General features: G+C 39.0%; 1 protein-coding gene across 1 annotated transcript in view; it reads left to right on the forward strand.

Annotated features, from left to right (window-relative positions):
- cacna1ba (calcium channel, voltage-dependent, N type, alpha 1B subunit, a) overlaps positions 1–20362 on the forward strand; it is a 178858-nt gene extending 158496 nt beyond the window's left edge. The window contains 3 exon segments of the mRNA XM_078249618.1: positions 754–988; positions 15013–15227; positions 19808–20362. Coding sequence (XP_078105744.1) covers positions 754–988; positions 15013–15227; positions 19808–20362 — 1005 coding nt within the window.
- The last annotated feature ends 2058 nt before the right edge of the window (positions 20363–22420 follow it).

Raw genomic sequence — 22420 nt, forward strand, 5'->3', positions numbered from 1 at the left:
GAGAGAGAGAGAGAGAGAGAGAGAGAGAGAGAGAGAGAGAGAGAGTGGATGAACCGTAACCATAACCATAACGCCAGATACTGACTGGTTTTCGGACCCCCCCATTAAGTAAAACTGCACATTTTAGAGTGGCCTTTTATTGTGGCCAGCCTAAGGCACACCTGTGCAATAATCATGCTGTCTAATCAGCATCTTCATATGCCACACCTGTGAAGTGGATGGATTTTCTCGGCAAAGGACAAGTGCTCACTAACACAGATAAGACAGATTTGTGAACAATATTTGAGGGAAATAGGCCTTTTGTGCATATAGAAAAGTCTTAGATCTTTGAGTTCAGCTCATGAAAAATGGGGGCAAAAACAAAAGTGTTGCGTTCATAATTTAGTTCAGTGTATATAATAATAGATTGATATTGGCATCTGTGTATCAAGACAGTAATGACACGGAAAATATCGCGATACTATGCTGTATCAATTTTTTCCCCCACCCCTAGTAGCCAACAGGATGGCAGTCTGAATAAACAAATTCAAGAGAGGCAGGACAGGTGAGCAGGTCAGAAAGCCGGCAATAAAGAAAAGCAGGAACAGATCAGGTACTGGTTTAGGTTTGGGTTCAGGTTCAAGGCATCAGCATAATTGTACTAAGCTGTAGCTATACAAAAACTAGAAGTATTTTGATGCTGGATAAAAACCTTGTGGCAGACATGATTATTAGTGAGCCTCTCTGTGTCTGTCTCTCTCCCTCCTCTCTTAGTCTGTCCCTGATGCCAGCCCTATGAAGCGCTCAGCCTCCACTGCAGCCCCACAGCGGCCCCAAGAGGTCAACCTGCGGGACTACACCCTGGAGAAACCCAGCCAGGACCGACCCCACCACCATCACCATCACCACCGCTGCCACCATCGCAGAGACAGGGACAGAGATAAAGACAGAGAGAAGAGGCAGAGGTCTTTGGATGCACCTCTGGGTGGACAACCACTTAGCTCTGCTGGTTAGTCATTACTTATACACACACAGCACAGCATACATAACACACTTTATCCTGAAGTCTCATTTGTTGGATATTTTAACCAGAAAACCCCAAGGACTGCCTCATCATGTCCAATGCAAAGCAGCACTTTTACTCAGCTATAATTTCAGTATAACGTCTAGGGTATAGCACCTTATGTAAGAGTGTTAAAGCATGAGTCGTGGCCGCCCTGGCAGGTTTCAGCTGTGATGGAGATCAGCAATGCTCTATCTAGGTTGGCTGTGAGACGTCGGAGCCCGGAAAGTGATATGAACGGATTTCTTTTATAAAGCATAGCGTGCTTTAAGTAAGTTGCACATGTACTTTAAGTAAGTTGCTTGCACGCTTTAAGTAAGTTGCATGCACGCTTTAGTCAGGGGGCATCTTATTACAGTATAAAGAGAGGCATGTTCCAAAGTTAAGAAAGGGTAGCACATCTCAGTTTCCCAAGTTAAGGAGGCCAGAATACTGTCATTTCACTTATGTAATTAGGCTCACATCACAATAAATCAACACTGACGCATTCCGACACAAAGCCTTCTTCAGAGCATTTAAAATAATCAGGCTCCATCCAGTGTTATACATACAAGGGCAGAGTCAATACAGCTGGGAGTTGGGGCCTAATTTAACATAACAAAAAACATAGGTGATTCACATACAATCTAACAAAGTTCTAAAGCACACACTTTCTGGCCATTGAGACCATACCTTGGTTGACATTAAAAAGACATATTTCAAAAAGACTTAACCTAGAAAACATTTTAAACTGTAGTCATCAATAAGTCCATTTGGTGTCATGGTGTTAAGTGTGTGTATCCAAAACATTTATCTCTGGGCCAGTTTCTTCAGAACATCACCTCCTCTAGTAGGCATCGTAACTCTCAATCTCACAGAATTTTAATAAAGAGGGTAAACTGTGATTTGCTTCAGCATAATGTTTTGCAATTGCATAATGCATATTTCCTATCCTTTCAACTCAGTATAAACAGAAGCTCACCATACTCCCTTTTTAGCCAAGCTAGCAGTGTGGCTCTATTGATGTCCTGTCAGTCCACCATTTTAATCCAGACTAAAATATCTAACAATTTGATAGATTGCCATGGAATTTGGTAAATTCATTCGTGGTCCCCAGAGGATGAATCTGTGGTGATGCCCTGACTTTTCACCTTCATGAAGTTGGACAGATTGCTGTGAAATCTGGTACAGACATCCATGTCCCCCTGATGATGAATTGCTACATTGATCATTTGCTTTAATCTAGTGCCAGATCAGAATTATACTTTGTCCAATACTTTGGTTTGTGATGAAATACCTGCAAAACTAATGACACTTCAGTATCAATTCTACTTTGTGTTTTGTGTTAATTAGCAAATATTAGCATGCTAACATGCTAAACGCAGATGGTAAACATCATTAGCATGGCTGCAGACTTAGTAGCACAGTAATAAACATCAACTCTACAGCTGTACATTATTATTCAAAAGTCATTAATGAAGGGTAACATCCATAAAGTCTGCAGTTACAAATGTTCATTAATGAAGAATCAAGAGTTTCCAACTTTATAAAAAATACTAAGCAAATTAAAGCTGCAAGCAGCATTGGACGGGCCCTCGCTCCTCTGTGCGCGTCGGGGTTACTGGCGGACACCGCTCCACGTGACCCTGCATTTGTGCAACGGTCGTACACAGCGCACATGGTGGAGTGTGCAGCGTTGGAAATGGTGTATTGCAAATTTACGAAGTAGAGGGGGCAGGCAAACAGTCACCAATGAAAAAGGAACACTCTGCTGAGTTCAGTGATACCTCACACAATAGTCTACATCAAACGGGTCATTAGTTATAAAACAAAAAGGAGCATAGCTAAAGCATAGAGGCGAGTCAAACCATCACCAATCAAAAAGGAACTCTCTGCTGAGTTCAATGATACCTCACACAAGGCTCTACCTTAAACGGTTCAAAAGCCATAAAAGGGGGCGTGGCCTGAATACATGGGCGTGGTTAAAGTATAGGGGGCGGCTCCGTATCACATGTAGACCACTTGTCATATAAGGCGGACTTCTTGTTGCCAGCTATGACCAAAAGTCAATTTTGGCCTATAGATGTCCTCAGGCCTTCGTTCATCGATAAATGCTCAAAATGGCCACCGTTAAGTTTTGCTTTAAATAACTTTTCATCATTGAGGTCTTTAAATGACAGACCGAATTTGAAGTTGATCGGATGAAATCTCTCAGAGTAGTTCGTTAAAGTATAGCATCTATAGTTTTGGGCCTACTTCCTGTTGCCACTAGGGGACGCTATGACTTTTAGTCAATTTTGACAGGTAGATGTCCTCAGGGCTAGAGTCTTATGAATCTTGAAAAGTTTCGAGCCAATTGGACAATGTACACTCAAGTTACACCCACTTCCTGTTTCGATTGCGAAACGCACAAAATGGCCACCCTCCCACGGCCAGGCCCCATGACAAAAAATGTTTCTTTTAATAACTTTTCATCTCTAACGTCTTAAGATGGTACAGACCAAATTTAAAGTCGATCAAATGAAATCTCTAGGAGTTTGTTAAAGTATGACGTGGAAATGGCCAAAATCACACTAATTTCGAACTTTCAATTAAAAATGGCGGACTTCCTGTTGCGTTAAGGGTATGGCTCCAATGAGCTTTTTTGTACGTCTTGACATGCTACATATGTGTACCTTGTTTCGTTAGTCTACATTAAACATACTGCAGGGGCTCAATTTTAGAAATCTTGTAGGGGGCACTAGCGAGCCATTTTCGTGCGCGTATTCCCGAAACCCTTAAAATACGTAAAGTTTCACCAGGCTTGATGCGACCGCCAATTTTGGTGAGTTTTTGAGTATGTTAAGCTCCTCAAAAAGGCGATTCATTTGCCGTAATAATAATAATTCCTTCAGTTTCAATAGGGCCTTCGCCGCTGTCAGCGCTCAGGCCCTAATAATAAACTGAATGGCGGGATTCTATTTAGCTGCCTCAGTTTCAGGGTCCTAGTATTGTTCATGCTTGTACACTGTCACACAAGCCCCCCAGGAAGAGCGCCATGTTTCTTTTAGGCCTTTTATTATTTTATAGGACAGCTGAAGACATGAAAGGAGAGAGAGAGGGGGGGAATGACACGCAGCAAAGGGCCACAGGTCGGAGCCGAACCCACAGCCGCTGCGCCGAGGAGCAAACCCCTGTGTATGGGCGCGCTCTACCAGATGAGCTACCCAGGCACCCAAGAGCGCCATGTCTTAAAGCCACCATGGGCTTAGCGGATAAGGGTGGAATTGCACCCTGTGGCCCAGAGAGACTTTTTCCATAGACTTTGCATAGCGAAAGAAACTTCTATATTTCAGCGGATAATTTTTTTGGGGGTACATCAACTTACCAGCCCAAACACTTAAAGGGTCCTTGTTTAAAACGTCACATTTTTAACATTCACTAGTAGCCGAATTCAGAGTTATTAAACTAGGCATGATGAACGGGCATAATGGACACGAGCAGACACGTGGGACTGCGCCCGCACACGTCGCCTGCACTGCGCATGCTCATATGACTGTTCTGGATCCTGTAGCTATAATAATGGATATATCTCCAGCTAATGGTTGTAATTCACCATGTGTTCTATTAATACATCCATGGTATTATCTTATGATACATCCGAGGGAAGTATGGATGTATGTTGTAAAGCCTGTTATGTGGATGTAACGTCAGTAGTGTTTCCCAAAACTGCCGGTAGCTAACATCAGCGGTAGCTAGCATGGGAGAATGGTAACACTGTACATAGCTATATGCCTAGATAACGTTACTACAGACATAGTGATTACATCGCTTTGGTTTTCTCAAAACATCCATTGTTTATTTTTATAAGCATTACTAATTAATACATGCCAAAGTGAAGTGTTATAATAAACATTGTCGTTGACTGTTGATGTCAATGACTAGTTATATACAATATATCTACTGTATGCCCTATTGTCTGTAATAAAGTTAAACGTTATGTATGGTGGCACTCATTTTCACCTCCTGGTGATGATAATAATAAAAGCATTTAATTTCCTTTCATGAAGTAATATGAGACAAAGACGGTACAACATCAACAATGATAGAAGAGTTTATTAAGAAATAGCAAAACGTGTAACGTTACATATAAGTAGCATATGTTTATATATTACATACAGTAGGCTATATGAAAGTGTGTAATATTTTGGTAACACTTTACAATAAGGGTACATTAATTAGCATTAGTTAATGCCATTATTAACAGTTTAATAAGTTGTATAATAAACATTTATTAACAATGCTCATGTTAACTAAGGTATTTATTGATGCATTATTTACCATTAGTTAATGCCTTAACCAACTGTTAATCACAGTTAACTAAGGTGTCTATTATACCATTAGTTAATGCAGTAAGAAGCCTTGACTAACTGTTAATCACAGTTAACTAAGATGTCTATTTTATCATTAGTTAATGCAGTAAGAAGCCTTGACTAAATGTTTATAGCAGTTAATTAAGATGTCTATTATATTATTAGTAAATGCAATATTAAACCTTGACTAACTGTTAATCACAGTTAACTAAGGTGTCTATTTTACCATTAGTTAATGTAGTAATAAGCCTTGACTAACTGTTAATAACAGTTAACTAAGGTGTCTATTTTACCATTAGTTAATGCAGTAACAAGCCTTGACTAACTGTTTATAACAGTTAACTAAGGTGTCTATTTTACCATTAGTTAATGCAGTAACAAGCCTATTGCCTAGCCTAACTATTAATAACAGTTAACTAAGGGACTGTTTGTTATTTATTTAAGGGGCCACCGGAGGAGTTTTGGGACCTTTAGCCAAAAAAGACATGACCCTCCCCTCGCCAGTAAAAAAAATTCTATGACCCTCCAAAACGATTTGGAAAAAAGGCATGACCCTCCCCCAGCAATTTATCGATACCTTCTGTACTGGTTTTCACTTGGCAAATGTAAACAGATTCCCATTATTTTTTAACAGCCATGACATATGTGACTAAACCTCTGCATTCCCATCTGACGCATCAAACTCCTCTGTTATGGTGTGGTGGCCATTTCAGTAGATTTACTCACTAACATTGTTGTGGAAACACAATAAGCATGGAAACTAAATGCACACTTCCTGCATTACTGCATTACTTCAGATACTAAGTTACTCCTCTAGTAAACTAGTATTCACATGAAATAAAACAATAAAATATTGAGACCATTCAGCAAGGCACTCTGGGTAACATTCAACACACAAACTGGTTGCTATGGACTCGTCACTAGGCTTCCTCCACTTCGCCATTTAAACAAAGTGGAATAAACGTATAAAAGTCGAAATCTACACAAAACCCGCAATCAATTAGTAAGCTGACATGAAATGTGGCATTTAGGAAACCTTTATTGCAAACTTGGCACGGTAAGATGTCTAGTCATTTTCATTTTTTGCATCCTGCTGCTCCCATCGTCAGCCAGGAAATACTTTTTTTTACTAAAGCAGTATATGAAATATGATGTATTACCTACCACCAGTTAGTTGTTTTGTGTTATTTAAGATATTTATAAAATATCTGATCATGTCAGACGTAATTATTCCACAAATTTTTTAAACAATGCAATTATTCGTTTCAGCCACCAGGGGGGCAGCTCCTTCTGCCCCCCAGCAAACTCATGGGTCAGACCCATTTGGTAGCCAGGCATGAAAACGGGTCAGGGGTGAAAAAGGTGAGAAGGATATTACCCCTCTAGGAGGGTCCGCGGGCATGCTCCCCCGGAAGAAAATTTTAAATATTCCATATTAGCATCAATCTGATGTATTTTGAGATGCATTTTTTGCCAACCAACAGTGTAATATTTCAGTATGCATTCATTAAAGTGAATTTGACTGGCAAAACAGTTAAAGTCCTTCTGACATTACACAATAATAAAAGTCATAATTTTTTAAAACTAAAAAGTTTTTGATACATTTTTACTTCTTCCAACCATATGTTAAATAAAGAGTCAATGTGGATTTACATATTGCAATAATATCATAATCCTACAATGAATCATTGTGAAAACTAAACTTTACTACTTTGGCCAGGTCATCATCAAAAAAGCGAATTAGTACATTCATGATTTTGTCCATATTGATATTAGCTGCTTTATTTACATTTATTAAAAACGTTGCATTGTTTATCTTTTCATATAGCTAGACGTCTAAACTCTGGGACAAGACCGTTATGTTTAAATACCTGCCATGCTAATTCCAAACAGACAGCTTTGTCAATGTAGTTTGGGCTTCAGATAGCTTTTACACAGTGGCCATCGTTAATGACAAATCATGTTCCGCTATGAACGTGCACACACGTATTGTTTGTATCACGGTCAGTCATTAAAGGAACAGTCGCAGTCGCAACGGTAGCGGTCGTTGCCGGTAACGTACTCGTATGACAGATTGCACAGGCCGAAGCTTTGTGACTAGCAAGCACTGTCTTACTACTTCTGCCATACAGTGTCTTCCTTGAACATGCGCTGCAGAAGCAAGCACCCGGCTCCCTCAATCTGAGGCACCAAGTGCTAAACAGCTTCCCGTCTCCACCCTTTTCCTCTTGTCCTCTATTCATGCCCACGGAGACCATACCGGCACCGCACTCTCACATTTCGGCAAAGACCCGCCCTACTTTGCATCTGATTGGCTAGAACTTGTTTCATTGGTAGGTGGAAGTTCGATGATTGGTTAAATCCAGTGCATCAAAACAAATCCTATGTGGACTTTTTAATTTATTTATTTTTCTAAAATAGTCATACGCCAGAAATCGGGCACCAGGCCCGAGTACTTAACCCCCCCCCCCCTAAACATTTTGTCATCGAATCTACACGATTCACGTAGGTCACCTATTTTGGTTTCGAAACGGCGAATTTCGCCGAAAGGTGATGATTTTCATGTCTGGGTAGCGAAGGAGGGCAGAGACTAAGAGCTACATGGAAAAATATGCACCAAACAAGCCACTTTGAAATGTTGCTGTTTCATGAATACAAAAGTTGGGTGACCCCCCGGACTGAAAAATGTTGGATGACCCTCCCCTCAGCAAAGAATAAAAAGACATGACCCTCCCCTATTTTCCTCCGGTGGTCCATTCCATAAATACCGAATGGTCCCTAAGGTGTATATTTTAACATTAGGTAATGTACTAAAAAGCCTAAACTGGAAATAACAGCTAACTAAAGTGTCTAAGTAAACCTTTAGTTGATGTTAATTAAGGTATTTCCTAATATTACTAGGTGGTTGTATGTCTTAAGGTTCACAGCATCTCATTATGAGAAAACTGTTTTTATTGTTAACTTATGGGTTATGGTTGTCTACATACTTTTGTCCACTATATTTGTCCATCCTCCAACATATGACTTACTTTTGGTTGAGGGTGAGATCAGTGAAAAGACTCCATAGTCTCCATGCAGAGGTTTGCTTGTTCCTTTGTCTTCATGTAGACATTAACTTAAAGCCCAACTTATATAACTAATTGTCCATGCTATATAAATTCATTACCTAACCATAACTGGTCAGTTGTTAATGCTCTGTGGTATCCTTATTGTAAAGTTGAGAACATATGCACCTTAACTAACACTTGATAAATGTATAACAATAATGAATAAGCATCACTAAACCACAATTAAACAGTTGTTAATGATCTTTATTAGCCTTATTGTAAAGTTGAGAACATATGCATCTTAACTAACACTTAATTAATGTATAACAATACTGAATAATCGCCACTAAATCATAACTAAACAGTTATTAATATTCTTTGGTATCCTTATTGTAAAGTTGAGAACATAGGCACCTTAACTAACAATTAATGTAGAACAATACTGAATAAGCATGACAAAATCATAACTAAACAGTTATACATGCTATTTGGTATCCTTATTGTAAAGATGAGAACATATGCACCTTAACTAACACTTAATGTATAACAATACTGAATAAGCATGACTAAACCATAACTAAACAGTTATTAATGCTCTTTGGTATCCTTATTGTAAAGTTGAGAACATATGCACCTTAACTAACAATTAATGTAGAACAATACTGAATAAGCATGACAAAACCATAACTAAACAGTTATTAATGCTCTTTGGTATCCTTATTGTAAAGTTGAGAACATATGCACCTTAACTAACAATTAATGTAAAACAATACTGAATAAGCGTTACTAAACCATAACTAAACAGGTATTAATGTTCTTTGGTATCCTTATTGTAAAGTTGAGAACATATGCACCTTAACTAACACGTAATTAATGTATAACAATACTGAATAAACAGTACTAAACCATAACTAAACAGGTATTAATGCTCTGTGGTATCCTTATTGTAAAGTTGAGAACATATACACCTTAACTAACACTTAATTAATGTATAACAAAACTGAATAAGCATCACTAAATCATAACTAAACAGTTATTAATGCTCTTTGGTATCCTTATTGTAAAGTTGACATTCACACAGTTTTTAAACATAAGTGAAACATTGTCAACGTGAAATCAAATCTTCATGACAACCTTGTTATGCACACATATTTAAATTGTAAAAAAGGTTTTCATTTGATTCTGAGTTTGACTCAGTCAGTTTTTTTCTTTCTCTCCACTGAAGACTCAGAGCTATAACAGTGTGAGTCCTGTATGGAGATTACACTGGACATTTTCCCCCTCTTGTCATCTTCACTGGCATGTCTTCTGGATAGTTTTCCTCTCTTGAAACCTAACAAACCAAGTGGGATATATCAATTTATTTTAAATGCATGCAAAAGCTACGGATGCAAGGATTGATCGTTCACTAGATCAACATCATATCTTTACACATGTTGTACACTCAAATAATAACAAAACATGATAGGGCAGCCTTAATGGTGCACACTCTACCAATGACGATCATGATTATCCATTATCTAGATTGTGTCAAGAATATTAATGCATTGATGCATCTAACAGCCAGCAATCATAGCATTCAAATGTTTGTATAGATCACAGTATACTATGGACCATAAATAATCATTATCATAGTGTAGCAGAAATCAACCTAAATTAAAGGCCTAATAAAATATTAAATGCAATATAAAATGATTCTCCTTTGAACCTTCTGTCACATCCAATATACCGTAGTAATTGCATTTCTAGCTCTCAAGTTACGCAGTTTCATGTAGCTAAACAGGCTCATTAGCCTGGTAATATTAACTGCAGGCTAATATGTTGACATGCTAGCTTTACTTGCACAACACTCATCTCCAAGTCCGTAAAACTCTTAAACGGCATATCATAAAGTGACTTAAAATACAAACAATATTAGAGGAAAAACACTGACAAACCTTGTGCCCTTATCAGCCAGATGATAAACAAGATAAGCATACAACACGTTGCTTTCATTGGCAGAGTATAAGCAGCACATGTTGCCTGCAGCCCGCTTAAAATACGTCCGGTTTCGAACTTTTCAAAATAAAAGCGCTAGAAAACGGCTATGAATTATTAAATGAGAGAAAAAATAATATCAGGGTCATTTTGAGCTATCTTAGCTGTTATATCACCTCTAACATAGGCTCATATTAGCAAGCATGGCTAAATCTAAATTAATTAACATTAAGATAGATAGATAGAAAGATAGATAGATAGATAGATGGAAAGATAGATAGACAGATGGATAGATAGGTAGTAGAGATGCACCGATTGACCGGCCGGTGACCGGAATTGGCCGATTTTCACGTCATCGGCCATGACCTGCAACCTGCCGGTCAGTCTGACATATGCCGATTTTATGCCGGTCAAATTCACTCGGGCGCCGCATGATTTACATTGCGCAATATCAGCACCACACGTGCACATGCAGGGTTTCCGCTATATGCATGTAGCAGCGGTGCACTGCCGCTCAATCAGCTGTTTATGAAATGTCATAAAGTCGTAATTATACACGGCTCGAACAGTCAGTCGCTCTCTCTCTCTCTCTCCCCTCTGAGGCCGAAAAACTGGAACATGAAAACCGCACTCACGCGGGTCCCGTGAAATATGACACACTGACTTTGATAAATTTACTGTTTATCAGACAAGAAGCTAACGTTAGCAAACACTGTGGTCCCTCTGCCTCTGACCAAGCCCCCAGGAAGAGCGCCATGTCTAAAAGCCACCATGGGCTCTTCTCTTAATACATCCATGCCTCTGACGCCCCGCTGGCAACTATAGGAGACACTGTAAAAAGAGACGCTGTATTCCTCCGACACACTGTATTAACGTTACTGTTTAAAACGCTTTCCAGGTTAGTGGGGGTGCATACCGCTCAAAACCAACATTAAAACGGTAGTAATAGTAATATCTTTATAGACCTTTTCAATGTAAATGTAAATCATTTAAAATGTAAATGATAGTTACACACTTCAGTTAGCTGTTATTTCCAGTTTAGGCTTTTTTGTACATTAACTAATGTTAAAATAGACACCTTAGTTAACTGTTATTAACAGTTAGTCAAGGCTTCTTACTGCATTAACTTATGGTAAAACAGACACCTTAGTTAACTGTGATTAACAGTTACGGCATTACGTAATTATTAATTCATTACTTTATTAATTAATGCTTATTAATGCATTTAGTAATTCTAATTGATGTACACTTATTAAAGTAAAGTGTTACCAATATTTTATACAGTGGGGCTCGAAAGTTTGGGCACCCCAATTGTATTAATGTGCATAAAGAAGCCAAGAAAAGATGAAAAAATCTCCAAAAGGCATCAAATGACAGATTAGACATTATTATAATATGTCAAAAAAAGTTAGATTTTATTTCCATCATTTACACTTTCAAAATAACAGAAAACAAAAAATGGCGTCTGCAAAAGTTTGGGCACCCTGCAGAGTTAATACCTTGTACTGCCCCCTTTGGCAAGTATCACAGCTTGTAAATGCTTTTTGTAGCCAGCCAAGAGTCTTTCAATTCTTTTTTGAGGTATCTTCGCCCATTCTTCCTTAGAAAAGTCTTCCAGTTCTTTGAGATTTCTGGGCTGTCTGTCACGCACTGCTCTTTTAAGGTCTATACATAGATTTTCAATTATGTTGAGGTCAGGAGACTGTGAAGGCCATGGCAAAACCTTCAGTTTACGCCTCTTGATGTAATCCACCGTGGATTTTGAGGTGTGTTTAGGATCATTATCCATTTGTAGAAGCCATCCTCTCTTTAACTTCAGCTTTTTTCACAGATGGCATCAAGTTAGCGTCCAAAATTTGCTGAAATTTTATTGAATCCATTTTTCCTTCTACTCGTGAAATGTTCCCTGTGCCACTGGCTGCAATACAACCCCAAAGCATAATTGATCCACCCCCATGCTTAACAGTTGGACAGAGGTTCTTTTCATTAAATTCTGTGCCCTTTCTTCTCCAAACGTGCCTTTGCACATTCCGGCCAAAAAGTTCTATTTTAACCTCATCGGTCCACAGAACTTGTTTCCACAATGCATCAGGCTTCTCTATATGTTCATTTGCAAACTTCAAACGCTGATTTTTGTGGTGAGGACGTAGAAGAGGTTTTCTTCTGATGACTCTTCCATGAAGACCATATTTGTTCAAGTATCTCTTCATAGTGGAATGGTGTACCACAACTCCAGTGTCTGCCAGATCTTTCTGGATGGATTGTGTAGTCAAACATGGGTTTTGACTTGCTTTTCTCACAATCCTGTGAGCTGTTATGTCTGATATTTTTCTTGGTCTTCCAGATCTTGCTTTAACTTCCACTGTTCCTGATGACTGCCATTTCTTAATTACATTCCGAACAGAGGATATTGGCATCTGAAAACGCTTTGCAATCTTCTTATAGCCTTCTCCTGCTTTGTGAGCGTCAACTATTTTCAGTTTCAGTTTTCTAGACAACTGCTTAGAAGAACCCATGGTGCTGATTGTTGGGACAAGGTCAGATGAGTCTGGGCATTTAAAATCTTTGAGATTGACATCACCTGGTCTTTCCAGACGATGATTGAGAACAATCCATGACACTGTCAGGTCTCAGCTTTCCAAAGGGGGCGGTGCATGCTATAAACTCTGCAGGGTGCCCAAACTTTTGCAGACACCATTTTTTGTTTTCTGTTATTTTGAAAGTGTAAATGATGGAAATAAAATCTAACTTTTTTTTGACATATTATAAGAATGTCTAATCTATCATTTAATGCCTTATGGAGATTTTTCCATCTTTTCTCGGCTTCTTTATGCACATTAATACAAATTTTTACCTGGGGTGCCCAAACTTTCGAGCCCCACTGTATATCAGAAAACAAAAATGTTGGAGTACATGTAACTTGTAATGAGCATGAGTTGAAATTGTTATTACACATTATGCATACAATTTCACCAGAAGGTTTTAATACATGCATGGTTTTAACTCATTGTGAGGTATAGTTGTATAGTTGTATATTGCGCTCAAGAATCCCAGATAAAATATTTTCATAGATGTCATGCAGCTGGAAGATAGGTGATGGATGAATAGATGATAACTGCACTCCCAAGGTTGGAGTTGTCTGTGAAAAAAAAGAGAAAAGTTATTACGATTTAACAAAACAATGAGTGAAAGTTTCAGTATTAATCTTAAATTAAGGTAATTCATTTTAAAATAAGGAAAATGTTGTTTGTAACTTTAATACAGTGTCACTATTACTCGACCTGGTTTAGTGGTTTATTGCAAAAGCTAAAAAAGCAGAATACAGGTCAAGCTAAATAATGGAGCTAGTTAGGTAGCTAATGTTAATGTAATATCTTATATGTCCCTAAGAGCCGATGTGGGTTTAGGGTTTAACACTTACCTTACGATACATCCGAGGGCTCTATGCTGTAAAGCCTGTAACGTGGATGAGAGAGATAAAGCCATGGATGTATTAAGAGAAGCTCTGTTCACGAAACTGCAGGCTAACCTACTAGCTAGCTAGTAGCATGACATAATGATTACATCTCCTTGGTTGTCTAAATACATCCATCGTTTATTTAGATAAGCATGTAAAAGATCAAGAACAACGAAAACATAATGTTTAACGTTAGTGAATATTTTAGACAATGAAACGGCGAGTTCATGAGTTTGCTACGTTTACCGTGGTTGTAAGATACACCAGAGAGAAGCTCATGAACGCACATGTTGCTACCAGGTTGCTACAACAACACAAACAAATTGTTGCTAGTGCGCATGTCTGTCGTGACGTCATGGGCCAGTCAACGCGGAAGATCCAAGCTCCATGATTGCTTTATGTGCTTTTGAGCACTCTCATTGGAATGTATTCACTATGATCATTCATCATTATTCCAACTACATGATTGCAACACAAATGCCCTATGTGCCCCAATGTTTTTAAAAGTGATAAATAATTTATGTATCTGACATGTGATTCGGAGCCGCTCTATAATTGAATGGGTTCTTCCTTGGCCAATGCTACACTCTTCCACCTTGTTTCATGAAAATTGGGCCAGTAGTTTTTCCATAATCCTGCTGACAGACTGACTGACAGACAAACTGATCCAAAAACATGACCGCCTTGGTAGAAGTAATAACTAGAGCTGAAACAGTTCCTCGAGTAACTTGAATAATTCGATTACTAAAAATCCTCGATGCAAAATGATTTGCCTCGAAGCTTCGTTTAATCAATGTTACCAACGTCGTATCGCTCACGGATGATTATTACTGTCGCACACCGGGCTGACGCTGCAGGCGACACATGCCATGAAGACTGATGGCAGTGTAAATAGTGAGGGACTAACAGAAGAGACAGGCTGGAGAAAAAACGACAGAAAGTGTACCAAGTTTGGAATCAGTTTAAACGTAATTAAAACGAAACTGTACAGTGTGTCTACTGCAAAATCGAACTAGCTTATCACAATAGTAGCATGACGTCAATGCTTCAGCATCTCAGAAAACATTGAGTCTAACTTAATCATCCATTCCACGAAGCGGACCCGACAAAAGTAAATCTCAGAGTCGTATGGACGATGGACTGTGTCCTCCTCCACAGGTGCAACAGAAGATCCAGAGTCTGACCCAGCTGCCTCCAGAGAGCGAGCCCACGACCGTGGACGCTCCCATGACAGAAAACACCACTCCTCAGCGGACAAGCAGCGCTACTACTCCTGCGACCGCTACTGCAGTCGGGAACACTGCCACACCAAATCTGCCACCACCAGCTGTGCCGCCTCCCCCAGCGAGGGGCAGGAAACCAGCACCAAGCAGGTGGGAGGGCAACAGCATGTAGAGTAGGGATACACAAGGCATTAGACCAGGTGAAGGGATTTTAAAAGGGTTTTTATCGAGTTTGGGTTCAGTGTTCATTATCTTTGAATACTACTTACTACTTACCTCAGAATGTCATTCTTATCAATTAGAAAACTCCATTTATATCAAAGAACGCTAATACTCTTAAATCATAATAGTAATGAGATAAATTTAGACCTGTGTGGAATGTTGTTTTTGGCGGCCTGTTTTAATTTTAGTTTTAATCTAGTCTTTGTGTCAAGCTGTCATTTTAGTTTGTATTAGTTTTAATCACGTTTATACTATTTTTAGTCTAGTCAAGTTTCAGTCGACTAAAAGTCTGAGCATTTTAGTCTTATTTTAGTCAGAATTATCCATGACTATTTTCGTCTAGTTTTAGTCGACGAAAACTGATGAGATTTTAGTCTAGTTTTAGTCAATGAAAATTGTATTTTAGTCTCTTTTTAGTAATGCAATTCTATTTAACCCAGGTAACATAGTATACGTACCTAGTAGTATAGACAAAACCAAAATTTTCTTTTAGCCAAACCCATTTCAAACAAGGTTATCTTATTATATTATTGTTACCTTATAGACTCAAGAATACATCCATTCCAGACACGGAAGATGCTCTGATTTGAATTTACAACATATTTTACCAACCAAACATGTTAGAAGTACACACACATACATTTAAATAAAATAAAATGGCATCACATGACAATGCCAGAAAAAAATGTATATATTCAAGTTGTACCTCCTTGTGGCAGAGAAATCCTGAGCACTAGTTGGCTTGTCCATCTTCTTGGGTGGGACTTGCTTCACTGGTGCCATTTCTGGAATCTAGCACAGGAATAGATACAGCCTTTGGAAACTGTTGTAAATATTAAGTAGCATAAATCCTTGCTATGATTTTTACCATAGTAAATCAACCTCTGAGTGAGTGACTTGACTGTCCGTAAAAGAAAAAAAAGTCTACATTATCAAAATAGAAGTAGTCTAAGCAGTAGTCTCGGGAGGCATGTTAATGCCAATACCACTTGTTTAAATTTATGTAGTGGTCTAGAATAAAGTATTTCATCATGTTGTTGATGCCAAATTCGCGTTTACTTCCCCCGCCAGGAACCAAGACACCGCTTGATTACATTTTTTTATTTTTATTTTTTTTATTTTTTTATTTATTCGGGACATGGCACATTAATGAACAATCTAACATTTCTGTACAGACTGTAAATGAGCCAGGTTATAGCATAAATGCTAATTTTCACCTGTAGTCATTAGACTTGAGCGGTTGCGGTTACATTCGGTCTCGACATGCTATTTACACACTCATTCTGACCGACACTAGACTCACGCACTGGCCACGGTTACATTTGGTAGCCTGGTGCGCGGTCTCCTCGTGACAGTCTAACTACCATGTAGCAACATTCACTTCTAACATTTAACTTAACATAACTACCAAGATAACATTACGTGTATATGTATGTGATATAATACTTTCCCCTTGGTAATGTAGCCTATGCATTTCCATGAACACAATTCTAAAATGCACAAAACATAAAGGCTTCTGGGATCGCTTGATAACTCAAACTTGCCGAGAACCTAGACCTAGACCCGTTTGATTACATAGACTCATGCATTATGCACAGTTACTACACAGCGTACCTACCATGTAACAAACATTTAACTTAACATAACTACCAAGATAACATGACGTGTATTTGTACGTGATGTACTTCCCCATCGATAATGTGTGAATTGCCATGAACACAATCATCTAAGATGCACCAGAAACAAGGCTTCGTTAATAACTCAAACTTGCCGAGAACCAAGACACCGCTAGATTACATTAGACTCGAGCGGCCGGTTGCGTGGTTACATCGGTCTCGTTTAGTAGGCCATTTCCTGATTGATTCTACCACCACTCCAGTGGAGGCGCTAATGAGCTAGATTACTACACACACAGTAGCAGAAGAATACCAGCTACACACAACGGCACGAATGAGGTAAAAAAACAGGAGTGAGTCGGTTCATTGATGTATGGCACTCGATTCTCCCGGTTCAGTGACACGAGTCGGGTTAATTAACCGGCTCTTCGGTCAGTTCATCAACACTATTACATTCGGTCTCGTTCAGTAGCCTGGTGCGTGGTCTAGGCCATTTCCTGATTGATTCTACCACCACTCCAGTAGAGGCGCTAATGAGCTAGATTACTACACACACAGTAGCAGAAGAATACCAGCTACACACAACGCCACGAATGAGGTAAAAAAACAGGAGTGAGTCGGTTCATTGATGTATGGCACTCGATTCTCCCGGTTCAGTGACACGAGTCGGGTTAATTAACCGGCTCTTCGGTCAGTTCGTCAACACTACCTGATGCAGCCCCTGAAGCAAGACACAGGAAACAGAAATACTGCAAAATAATGAGACGAAATAACGTCATAACATTTCGTCTCGTCTCGTTTTGGTCAACGAAAATGAAGAGACATTTTAGCATAGTTTTTATTTTGTAAACCACATTTAGTCTCGTTTTTATTCGTCAATAATATTGCATTATACATTTAATTATAGTCATCGTCACATGACCAGCATTTACGTTGCGTCTCGTCTCGTTTTCGTCACGTGATAAAGGTTCGTTGACGAAGATATTTCGTCATAATTTTTGTTGAACTATGTTCACACTATGTGGAACCTGATCAAAATGAGACGTTATAATAATTAAGGTTAAGACCTCTAGTTTCATGGCGATGTGGTAGGGTGACATGTATTGGCAGAAGGACCAGTGGCAGTATTTGCAAAGCTGCTAGAAATGTAGAGATAATTAAAAATAATGAGCTTACATCTGATGTGATGAACGTCAACGCAGTTTAACAGAAGTTTATCAGTAACATTTTAGAGTTCACCCCATTCATTAGCCTCCAGACATACTACTGTACTACTAATACTAATTATTTACTCAAGCTTCTGACTCAGATCTAAGGACAAACACTTAGTGAATCAGCTTAAAATGTTTTTAATTTCTTTAGGTGGCTTATGTAACCAATTCCAATTATGTTTGCATAAAAAATATTTACTACCCTAACCCAGAAGTTTCCTATTTTTCCGATTATTCAAATATTTATTTGTTTAATTGAATAATGTCTATTTTGACTCAATCCCACATACTCTAAACTCCTGATGCCCCTAATAATCTCTAGAACCCCAAAATGTGTATTCATCCATAGCTGATGTCCTCCTGTTTGAGTAACGTTGGATAAAAAAACTAAACCAATCCTACGTGCCACATAACAACATGTCTGTTGGCATGGGTGGCTCCATTTTTGGTTTAGGTCTTTTAATGGGATTTGTCAACATTAACAAATATGTATATGTAACATCTGCCTTACCCTATTGAAAGACTTGTACCAATACTTAGCTCACAATTTCAACATCTGTTTAGTATTCCTATAATAATATTCCGACAGCAACTTAAAAGCAAAGTAAAGCCAGCAACTCTTGCAGGTTTTTACGGTTAGTTTTACATACTCCACATTTTTGTACGGAATTTGTAATATCAATATAACAATATAACAAACATACTCCAATACTTATGTCATCTGCATTGTGTATATGTATACCTTCATCAAGCTTGACATTAGTTTTAAATGATCATATCATATAGTAACATACATTCATTATAACACTGGTTCCCAAACTTTAATATGATACTTTTCTTATTTTATATCAGTATAACATCTGTGCGTCCTGTCCAGATGCTCTCCAGATAACTGGGAAGGGATTTATCTGCCAGTTGTCTGTCACAGATGGTGATGTCTATTTAAAGCTGTACAGTATAAGTAAATATTCATAACATGCAAACGTCAGATCATCACACACAGCACAGCAGTTGAACCAGCGCAAATGGGAGACAGACCTCTGCCATTCCTGCCACTGGACCACCATGAAACTAGAGGCCTCAGGGATTCTTCAACAGTCTGTGTATAAATGGACCAATTTTATGATAAATGTGTTTTAAATTAAACTATACCAAGATTCATATCAGAGGTGAGCCACATTGACCAGATATGTTTTTTTTATCTCATTGTCAGACTTCTATATATTACATTACACATTTAGATGAAGCAACCTTAGACCAGCATAGTGTGTTAAATGTGGGAATGGAAGTATAGGAGAAAGAGAGAATGAAAAATGGAAATTGAATGCGACTAAGATTCCGCTTCATGTTCTAGTACTACTTTCTCTTCTGTCTGCCTTTAGTACAGCCTCTCATGGCCTTTCACTTCTTTTCCCACTTTCTCTTTTCATCATGTTCCATCCATTTTGTCTATCTGTCAATGCCTTTCCATTAGTGTTTGTTCTTTCATTCTGTCTTCTCTGTCTGTGTTCTCTCCCTCATTTGATCTTTCATCTTTCGTATCATCACAAATCACATTTTGGTGTCTTTCCTTTCCTCCCTCCGGTGGCCCTGTCCCTGTTTCTTACCCTTTTCCTTTCCTCTCATACATAATTTTCTCATCATTTTATCGTTTCAAATTGCTTGTCCAATTTTCATCTAGGGCAGTGGTTGGGTTAAAGGAAGCCCAGTGGCACTGAGCTCCAGTTCTAGCACACCAAGCCGCGGACGTCGGCAGCTCCCCCAGACCCCCCTCACCCCGCGGCCCGGGGTTGCCTACAAGACTGCCAATTCATCCCCTGTGCACTTTGTGTCCAGCCAGGCCTCTCTGAGTCCTGGCCGACTGAGCCGCGGCCAGTCGGAGCACAATACCCTCCGGCAAAGCGGCTCCCACCACTTTCCCTGCCCCGTCACTCGTATCAGCTCCGAGCCTTTCCTGGCCCAGGGCCACGGTGAGGCCCTGGGCAGACTCTACGGCAGCCTCCGTGATCAGCTGGACGTCTTTCAGGATGCGGTGTCACGGTCGCCCAGCCCCTGTGCCGGGCACTCATCTCGGACCGCACTGCCTTGCATGATGGGAGCCCTGCTACCTGCTCAGCAGCAGAACCTTGGGGTACCCAACGGGTACCACTTCAGCTTTGGGGGCAGAACCAGCCCAGGCTCTGGCGTCAGGGCACCCAGGTATTACCAGGAGGCAGAGGAGGACTAATGGTGCTAGCATGGCTTTAAACCATCCTTTGTAATGCATTTTTGAGGAAGTGTGATGAGTTTTATCATCTTATTTGAAGGCTTTAGTTTACATTGTCAATGTGTGTGTGTTTAATGCCGTATTTTAATTCTAATGTGGAAAGCAAAGGATAGGGAGTGCATCTAAACAGGGAGAAAGCTAGAAGTGGGTAGTATTTGAATGTGAACATAAAAAGTGTCATCTTCACCAAAGGGCACATAGCATTATCAAACAGAAGACTAGACTTTTGCCAATGTCTTACAACAAGCTGCCCTTGATTTGCTTTGACTTCAGTGTTTTGTTGACACCACCATATTGACCCTCAAACAGCATTACATTATGAACACAGACGAGACTATACATTAAAGCAACACTATGTAACTTTTCCTGTAACCTGTAGGGGGACCGAAGCTGGAAAAGTTACATAGTGTTGCTTTAAGATGAAAATATCTCCTGACGTTTGAAGAAAAGGGAAGATCCAAAGAAAAGAGAAACTACCAGACTTGTTGTGCGTCGTTCATAACTCCAGTCTGTATTCCAGGGAAACCATTCATGTAAAGACAAGTGCTGATGTATTTTGCTGTTTTTCTTCAGGGTGATTTGCTTCTGATTAGTAAGCAGTGAAGCTTTAAAGCAATTACAAATGAGGCTCTTGCACTGTGCATGCTGCTTTGCTCTAAACATTCTTCGGGGTTGTCTGTGCATCGGACTATTTGGCTTAATTTTGCAAATAGAAACTTAAAGATGCATTCATTGTTTGTTTGTTTTTTTGTTTATTTGCCATTTGGGAGTAGAACAACAACCTGTAAATACAACATTGACATAAAGTTAACATATTAGCAAACAGTTGCCTAATTACAGATACAGAAGACACAAAGAAACAGCATTCATTTGGAGTCGTGTTTCTGACCACCTGAGAATGTAAGTTTTGGACTTTCACTCTGTTCATCACATACACAATAATGGAAGAGGCACATGCAAAAGCACTTTTTTCATGATAATATGAGCATGTCTAAAGACAACACCACATTCAAGATAAGTTGTGCTCTCCATCAGCTGGTTAACATTTCACCTTCTTCCACATTATTACAGCCAAGAGCACAACATACTGTATAACAGGCAATTTTTAAGCTGTAAGTAAAGTTATCGATTCTAAGAGTAGCTGAAGGTTTGAAGAGCGTTTGAGAGTCAGTATGGCAGTTTCAGCAGAAAGTAATGGCACTGCAATGTCATGAAGAACAAGATGAAAAAGAAGTTAATAGTTCAGAGAAATGATTTAAAATGTTGGAACACCTCAAAGACATGACACTGTACTTTAGTTTAGGACTACTACCATTCCATGATGATGCCTAATCCTTTATGACATTCCCTGTTGGTTAAATGTTTCTCGCAAACTTCAAGAGAGAAGCAATGCGTGGTGGGGAAAAGCACCTGACTGACTGATTTGTTTTCTATAAAATGTCCTTGTAGATGTTCTTTTCATTGTGTGCATTTTTTTTATATGACATGAAAAAAACAAGGGTGTGGTTATGTGAACTGCTTACGGTTTTCCATCGTTTCAGGTCTAATGTTTCTAATAGACTTCTTTGCGATGTTTTAAGACAAAGTGCCTATCCTTTTAGATATACCGTAGAAAAAGATGCAATGTCAATTGTTTTCTAATGCATCCACACTTAAGTAGATGTTTGTTTCATTCCGTATGTAGCTCTGCAGGAAAACATGTTGTACAGAAAGCCTTATCTGCAAGCAGAGAACTCTACCTACAGTACGCTATAAAAACAGAAATGTAAAAATTTACTTATAAAATTCAATGATTTTTCTTTTTTTTGATAAACCATAAAATCTGATATGGGTGGAATCAATATTATGAAAACAACATGCGAGCATTTACCAACTGAAAACTGCATAAATATATCAATCCAGTTACATCAATGCCAGTAACACATTGGGCGCCCGCTCTACCAGGTGAGCTATCCAGGCGCCCCACATACACACTTTTGATTGAAAGCAACAAGTTGATGCCTTTTTGCTGGGATTTGTTAAAACACA

Source organism: Sander vitreus, chromosome 5 (genome assembly GCF_031162955.1).
Source record: "Sander vitreus isolate 19-12246 chromosome 5, sanVit1, whole genome shotgun sequence".
Classification (NCBI taxonomy): Eukaryota; Metazoa; Chordata; class Actinopteri; order Perciformes; family Percidae; genus Sander; species Sander vitreus.